Source organism: Engystomops pustulosus, chromosome 11, assembly GCF_040894005.1.
Source record: "Engystomops pustulosus chromosome 11, aEngPut4.maternal, whole genome shotgun sequence".
Classification (NCBI taxonomy): domain Eukaryota; kingdom Metazoa; phylum Chordata; class Amphibia; order Anura; family Leptodactylidae; genus Engystomops; species Engystomops pustulosus.
Window position 1 is genome coordinate 20,672,851 of NC_092421.1, and position 7,721 is coordinate 20,680,571.

Here is a 7,721-nt window from a genome sequence, read left to right on the forward strand (position 1 = left end):
ATACAACTTATTTTAAGTAACAATGTTAGTTACTAGTCACAGACAAGGTAATAAGCATATTCTGGGTACAGATGGACTTCTCTTCTTTCTGTGACCTCTGGTGAAGGTTCTGGATGCTGGTAATTTACTGAACTTTAGCCCCAAGTTGCAATGACCAAATGTAAGAATTATGAAAGCTTTCTGTTATGAATCTTTATTGTTAATCCTTATTCCATGACATACAAAATTTTTTAAATCTGATCGTCACAGGGACACATTTTTTTCATAACGTAAAAAATAAATGTCTGGATTTACACTTAAAAAATATACCAGTTCTGACTTACATACAAATCCACCTTAAGGAAATCTACCATTTGCTTTTATGCATTGTGAATGAAACATACCTTGAGAATACTGTAGCTAAACTGATGCAGAAGCATATCTTGTTTAATCCCTGAATTAAATGGTTTTGCAGAAAAATAATTATGAAATTATGATAATGAGGCTCTGGCGCTCTCCTCTTACCCTTTATGTGCACTGCTCCAGAGAATGATATAATCATGATCGTGTTGTTCCTGACAGGCAATCACTGCACCATCCTCCAGCTTCTGTGTATGAGTCATCCAGCTCAGGTTGATTACTCCTGTCTGGACAGGTCAGGAAGCTCAGTGTAATGTGTTTATAAACTGCAGCCAGTATGCAACCAAGCTTTCCCAAGGTGCTGAATTTTATAATTGTTTTTTGAGTAAAACCACTTGGTTCAGGGATTAAGCAAGATATGCTTCTTCATCAGTGTAGCTACAGCATTCTCAATGTTTGGTTAACAATGCATAAAACAAATGGTAGATTTCCTTTAAGAACAAATCTACAGAACCCACAGACTGTAAGGGCTGTAACCATTTAGAATTCCAACAAGTGGATGTTTCCAGAACTCTAGAAGTTTCAAAGATTTATAGAAATCTAATTTGTATCTATTATGCTTTTTTGTGCTATTACTCTTGGTATTATAAACAAAACAAGCATAAATAATCTGTATAAATACAGATCAACGATAGAAGAGGAGGACGGCAGCTTCAGTGATCTCCTTGCTGGCACTCCAGTAAGAACGTGTTCCATAACCATTCCAGTCAAAGGCTGTAAAGTCTCCGCACTGAACGGGGTTTCCCTCTGCGAAGAAGCCTCCTCCACCAATGCAGTGCTGGAAGTACATGAAGAAGATTACACAAGCAAATTGTTTTGGATATAGTTTTAAATTTCTAGAACATAATGAAATATAATAATTCAAAAATGATCAATAAAATTTGTCCAAGTATATTACTTACATGTTCCACATTGCATCCAGTGACCTTCACCCCAGGACATAGAGCCAGGGCAGCTTTTTCATTATTTATAGTCCGGAACTGCACATAACCAGCAGTGAACTCTTCTGCATAAAGAAGCAAAGAATATTATCAGAATGGAAGATGTCTACATTTTGCATTTTTTAATTATACAGTTATATAAGTTCTTACTTGCGCCTTCTGGTGAGTAATATGATTTTGTCTTCTCAGCACTTCCAAAGTCATAAACAACAGGAACAGAAGGTCCATGACCTGTAGGGCAGCTTCCAACATTGTAGGCCACTGGGTATTTCTGAGAGAAAATCATAGAAACTGTATTTATCTACCACCTCCTAAATGCACACAATCTACCCTAAAATTATCATTCAGCATTGTTACCTATAGGCTTAAAATTATGGAAATTGTTGCAGCTCTATTTTGTGTTCTGTCTGATTTTGTGCATGAGTTATGAGGACAGTGTGATAAATATGGCCAGGTTATCAGTGTTGGTACAAACTCCTTCTTCCCTCCTGCCTCATCTCGATTAGCCTAATTGAGCTCTCCAGGTAGTAGAGCTTCAAAGGATTTCCGCAGTAACTCTAAGAGGCTTGCCTCTGTTTCTTAAACAAGAGACAATGAGGCGTAAAAATCTCAGACCAATAGGGACACATATGGAGTTATGGTCCATCTTAGGCTACATTCACACTGCCGTATGGAGGACGTGTATACGGCCGACGTATATACGGCCGATATACGTCCTGCATAGACAGCAATGGGCGCACGGCGCCCTACAGGAGCGGTACTGTGCAGCACACGTGCAGCACCGTACCGCTCCGTACCTGGGAAAAAGATGGGACCTGTCCTATCTTTTCCCGTAATACGGCGCCATGCGCCATTACTTCCTATGGAGAGGGGCGGGGGTGAGCTGCGCTCACCTCCTCCTCCTCTCCCCGTGCACTTCCGTTGCCCGCTACGGTACGGTACGGGCGGGCAACGGCAGTGTGAATATAGCCTTAGCCTAAGGGCAAATACATTTTTGGATTCGGTATCGACAGGGGATTCTACAGATATGAATAACTAGGTTCTGGCATTCTTGGGTTCAGAAAAAGCAAATGGGTCAGGTTTGGAATCGATGCAATCCAGGGATTCAGCCTGATCCAACGATATCAGAACCCTGACCCTATGACTTCCCCTTGAGAAGCTATATCTTCTCCAAGGTTCTGGATTTAATACCAGGTAGGGGGGTCCTCGAAGCCCTCCTGTGAGTGTGCAGGGATGTGTCTGCACCTAATATAATCAGACCATCCCTGATGGAGCAGTGTCTTTGCCTTAGGAAACGATTCTCCATCACAAGCGCAGGAAGGATCTTAAGGTGTGGCCTATCAGTTTCCATTAGACCCACACAAGGCAACTAATATACTGCATACTTGAGTCCTACCCATGTATTTGTACTCTTCTAACTATATATATAGTGTGTACTGTATTTTCTAGTGTGCAATTACATAGAAAATTTAACCCGTGTTGCTCTTTTATCTCAATAAATAATGCTTTGGGTTGGTTCCTGTCGTTACGGACCAGACTTATATTAAACGAGAACTGGTGGCAGCTTATTGGGTTGATAAGGTTCTGTTTAGTGAAGCTGGTGAAAGGGGTCTTTCAGCCATTCAGGTTTGTGATTTATTGTTGTGCCATATCCGGACGTTGTGTGGACCACACTTAATTGATTGAATTTTCTGATTATCAGAGCATATAATTATTATTATGAATATTATTATTTATAGAGTACCATGGTGATGTACTGTCACTTAGGGATTTACATACATTACATTAAGACAAGAACAAATGCAAATACAAAAACTACAGAAATCTGAAAAAAGCGGGAGGAGGACTCTGCCCATGAGTGCTCACAATTTATGTGGGAGGATAGATGGAGACATGAGGTGAAGGAGAAGAACAGTTCATTATTGTGTGTTGTAGGCAATGCTAAACATTTTTTAGTTTTTAGGTTACTTTTTAAAGTTTGGAAGGTACGGGACAGTCTTACACATTTTGGTAGAGTGCTCCAGAGTATGGGGGATATAATGCTAATTACAATGGACAGAAACAGGGACCAAGGCCTTTATCTCACTCCTAACCATCCAAAACTTCTCTTAATTTTGAATAATAGCGATATACATTTACAAAACAAACTTAGTTACATTTTCATCAAATTCTATAAGCCCACTAACCATTTTACAGTGACCCTGTTGTAGTGGGTGTGCTACTGGGTGTGGCATCATATGGCATCCACCTCCGCTGTATCACAGCACCAGAATGGACTAAGACCCATTTGCCCCCTCCCAGAACCCATAGCCCCGGATTGCCACTAGCACCTCACCACAGAAGCAGCAGATGCCATGGAATACCGCACCATGTGGACAGGACTTAAATGCTCATCACGTGTGAACAGGTCTTGAATACTCACTGTCCCATGTGGTCTCATACAGTAATTTAAAAACACTTGGGTCAAATGAGACGGAGTGCTGGTCACTGTGAAGTGGTTAGTGGCTTATACAATTCAATCAAAATGTAACTAATAACCTCAAGTTCAATTTGAAAATGTAGCCTAGTGCAATATATGATTGTATGATGTGTGGATGTGCGGTCCAGTTCTTTTTTCTATCCCCATGTTGGTTTATTCTATTCTATCTATTTATTTCGTTTTTTTGCCTGGAACCAGTACTCTGCCCCAATCAACCCAGGTGTTTTTAAATTAGCAGAAAACTGCATTTAGTGGCCGCCTACTCCCTCTCAACCAGTGTCTGGGACCACATGGAACAGTGAGTATTCAAGACCTGTTTACACATGGTGAGCATTTAAGTCCTGTTCACATGGTGAGGTATTGCATGGCATCTGCTGCTTCTGTGGTGTAGTGCTAGTGCGGAGCTGGGGCCCGGAGCCCCTGTCAGTATGGGTGCTGGAGGGCAACTGGTTCTTGGTCCCTGCTGTTGCTGTTTTGCAGCGGTGGTGGATGCCATGTGATGCCACACACAATAGCGTAGGGACTAATAGATCATTGTATTGTGTGTTGATGTGCGGTCCAGTACTTTTTTTTCTCCCCATGTTGGAATATTGTTAATGCCCTCTTGCTGTTTCAACATAGTTTTATAGGGGAACCAACATATGCTATAGCCTGACAATGCTTATAACCTAGGCCTAAACTCTAAAAAAAAAAAAAAAAAAAACTCTATTATTTATGTCTGTAGTTTATAACCTGAAACGCGTTGTTGATTATACTTGCATTCATAAAGAGAGAATAGAAGCAGTGCCTTTCACCTGTAGTGTTTCTTTAAATTGACGTATGCCGCAGGCTAGTGGCAGCACTAAACATGCGGTCAGGTAATCATGAATACAGAAGGCGGAATCTGCTATAACTAAACTATATTTCATTTTATAGACTTAAACAAGAAAAGTAACATGTCTAGCATTTTATGAAGTATTTACTTTGTATAGCTGGAACAGGTTACCGCCCTCTTGGGTGAAGAATCCATTGTTTGTGCGATATCTCAGGAGAGCAGTATTCCTCCACTGTGACAAGGGGGTATTATTTGGGACATGCCACAAACCCAGATCTTTAGCTGCAATATCAAAATAGCCAGGATTCTACAAAGATAAAAAAGAAGTCAGTGTGTTAAATGTAGACTTGGTTCAGACCTATTACTTCTCCTGGTCTGGCACACGCCGTGTATGTGACCAGAGTAACAAAGGAACATTATGTTGTCTAAACATACAGGGGCAGATTTATTTACCCCGTCCTGTCGTGATCCAGTGGTGCATTGTCCAACGAGTATTCGGAGCTGCCGCGATTCACTAAGTTCGTGCGTCGAATTTCCTGCATGTGCCGCTTCCGCGCTGAGATCCGCCGGAGATCACCTTCTTCTTCCTGGTGCATGTAAGTGCTTGTTCTTGCGACACGATTTCGTTTTTAAATTCCGCGGTTTGTCCAAATCAATGCGATGGCCTGCCCCCCGATTTCTGTCGCACGCAAGCCGGCACTGATGCGCCACAATCCGATCGCACGTGCCAAAACCCGGGGGAATTCGGCTCAGAATGGAAATATTTGGAAAACCCGATGGAATCACGGTCCGCGGAATCTTAGTAAATGAGCCCCATAGTCCACAAAAATAAAGTGTCAAAATACTGTATATCTACCCAACTCAGTCTGGTAGCGCCTCAATCTACTGCCAGTTTTTTTTATATATCATTATACATTGATTACACTGGATGAAAGGAGATATAATAATCTTTATACAGCGCCATTATATTCCTCTTTGGAGACTTTAGAAAGAACAGTTTCAATGGAGTGCATAGTACAAAAACCAGATTGTATGGCATTGTGGGGGGAGTTAGCTGAGAGATAGCAGGGTAGTCGAGAATAGACCAGGCGTTCCAGGAGTTTTGGAGATGAAAGGGAGATTAGAAAATGGTCTGAATGGGTCCAGGGAAGGTTTCTTTGGCAATGGAGTAACAGCTGCAATGAGGGAACAACACCAGAAGAGAGAGAGGTTGAAGATTTTAGTAAGGTGAGATGTGAGAAGATAGGAGTCACTGATGCAGGTAGTGGGGGGAGCAGAGGAAAGGAGCCTGGACACTTCTTCTGCTGTGACTGGTTCAAAGGTAGAGAGCAAACAGGGTGAGGTCCCGGAGGTAAGGGGATTAATGGAGTGAGCAAATTGAGCATTTATTTCCTGGTGAATATAATCAATTTTATCTTTAAAGGACATCTACTACCAGGATGAAAGACTATATGCAAATGAGCCTGAGGGTCTCCAGGCTCCATTAACCTCATTTGCACACAGTCCTTCATCATGGTGTTAGATGCCCTTTAAAGTAGGTGGCCAGATCTTCAGTCCCAAGGCATGTGACATGTGGCTGCACCTTTGGTGGTATCAGTAGTTATGAGTGAAGAGTATTGAAGAGCTCTTTAGGATTGTTAGAGAGAGCGGATTTTAGATTATTGAAATAGACCTGTTATATTTTCCGTCACTAAAAAATCTATTATCTTTGAAATTGCAAAGTTATTACATTTCTTTGAAAAAAAAATTTAAAAAGCTAAAATTTTGAGTAGCAAATATTTATTTAAAAATTAAAATGTAAAATCTTCAGGTCGGTGATGAGTTATAAGTGGACTTTCTCAATAACAGTTACAAAATAGAATACAGAAGAAAAATTGAATATAAAGAACTATTGTGACCCACCTTATAATCATCACTTGTAGCCCCATTAGGTAGACCAAATGTTGCGTAGTTGGCCCAGTTATCATCTCCTTTCGGGTTGTTGGCGTTGTTTCCTGACTGGCTGGACCAGCGATCTCCCACCGTACATTTACCATTCATGTTATTCTCATGGACACTGGCCACCAATGTCCACCCTCCACCATCAGTTGTCATGTCACAGTAGGTCTGATATATTGCTCCATCTTCAGTGGTCAGCATATATAATCCATCTGCAAAAGCAGTAGATTAGATGACACTCAACAATGCCCTTCCACATTTGTGTAGAAATAATAATTAGCAGTTTCACCAAAAGTGATTAAATCAGTTTCCTTTGTTTTTTTTGTGTAAAAACATCTTTTCTATACCTTAAAATGTGAAAATGTTATGCATGTATACTATATGTTATATATGCCCTTACCACTTGCACTTTTATCATAATTTTTGATATCCTTGCAGCTTCCGTATCCATACTCTGGTCCACCAGTAGGTTCGCTTGCATAGTTCTTATCCCAGCATGCCAACAAAGCCAAAGAAAAGACTACCAGCTTGTGTACCCACATTTCCACTGGAGAAGAAGATGCAAAATGTCATACTAAAATAACACATACAATATAAAATGGTAAAGGATTTACATCCTTAAAAATTATCAGTATCACAGAGGTGTTTAACCTCTCATAGAAATGTCATCAATATGTAAAAGGTACAAAGGTCCATTAATGATACAATTATAAAACAGCACTTACAGATTATTTTAGGAGGGAAAAGTGGTCCTACAAACTCCGACGTGCTTCCACTGTGACAATGAAGAACTTTGATTCTCTCAGAAAATTGTAAGACTTTTATAGTGATATTGTGGATAAACAGCCTTGACTTCATTCTTTGGTTTAATCATTGTGGAATCTGCACACAGGAAGGTAAGCCCTATGTAAAGACAGCATTGTGCGGAATAGATGGGTGTGGTTCCATACCTGTAAATGAAATTCAGTGGAACAGTATGGATGAGTGCAGGGCCCTATTTAGACTTGATGCCGCCCAAGGCACTTACAGCCTTAATTGCTGTCTTCAGGTTATTGCTTTTGACTAGTATGTCATAACATGTCCAGCAGTGGCCTCCCTTCACTAATAACATGTCCAGCAGTGGCCTCCCTTCACTAATAACATGTCCAGC

General features: G+C 40.7%; 1 protein-coding gene across 1 annotated transcript; it reads right to left on the reverse strand.

Moving 5' to 3' along the window:
• Positions 1 to 248: 248 nt before the first annotated feature.
• LOC140105389 (intelectin-1-like) lies at positions 249 to 7,429 on the reverse strand. Its single transcript, XM_072129324.1, has 7 exons — positions 7,297 to 7,429; positions 6,972 to 7,118; positions 6,536 to 6,783; positions 4,782 to 4,940; positions 1,491 to 1,611; positions 1,302 to 1,405; positions 249 to 1,177 (listed from the first exon to the last, which is right to left on the reverse strand). The coding sequence occupies exons 1-7, from the start codon at positions 7,427 to 7,429 to the stop codon at positions 1,025 to 1,027; spliced, it is 1,065 nt and encodes a 354-aa protein (XP_071985425.1). The 3' UTR covers positions 249 to 1,024.
• Between the last annotated feature and the right edge of the window lie 292 nt (positions 7,430 to 7,721).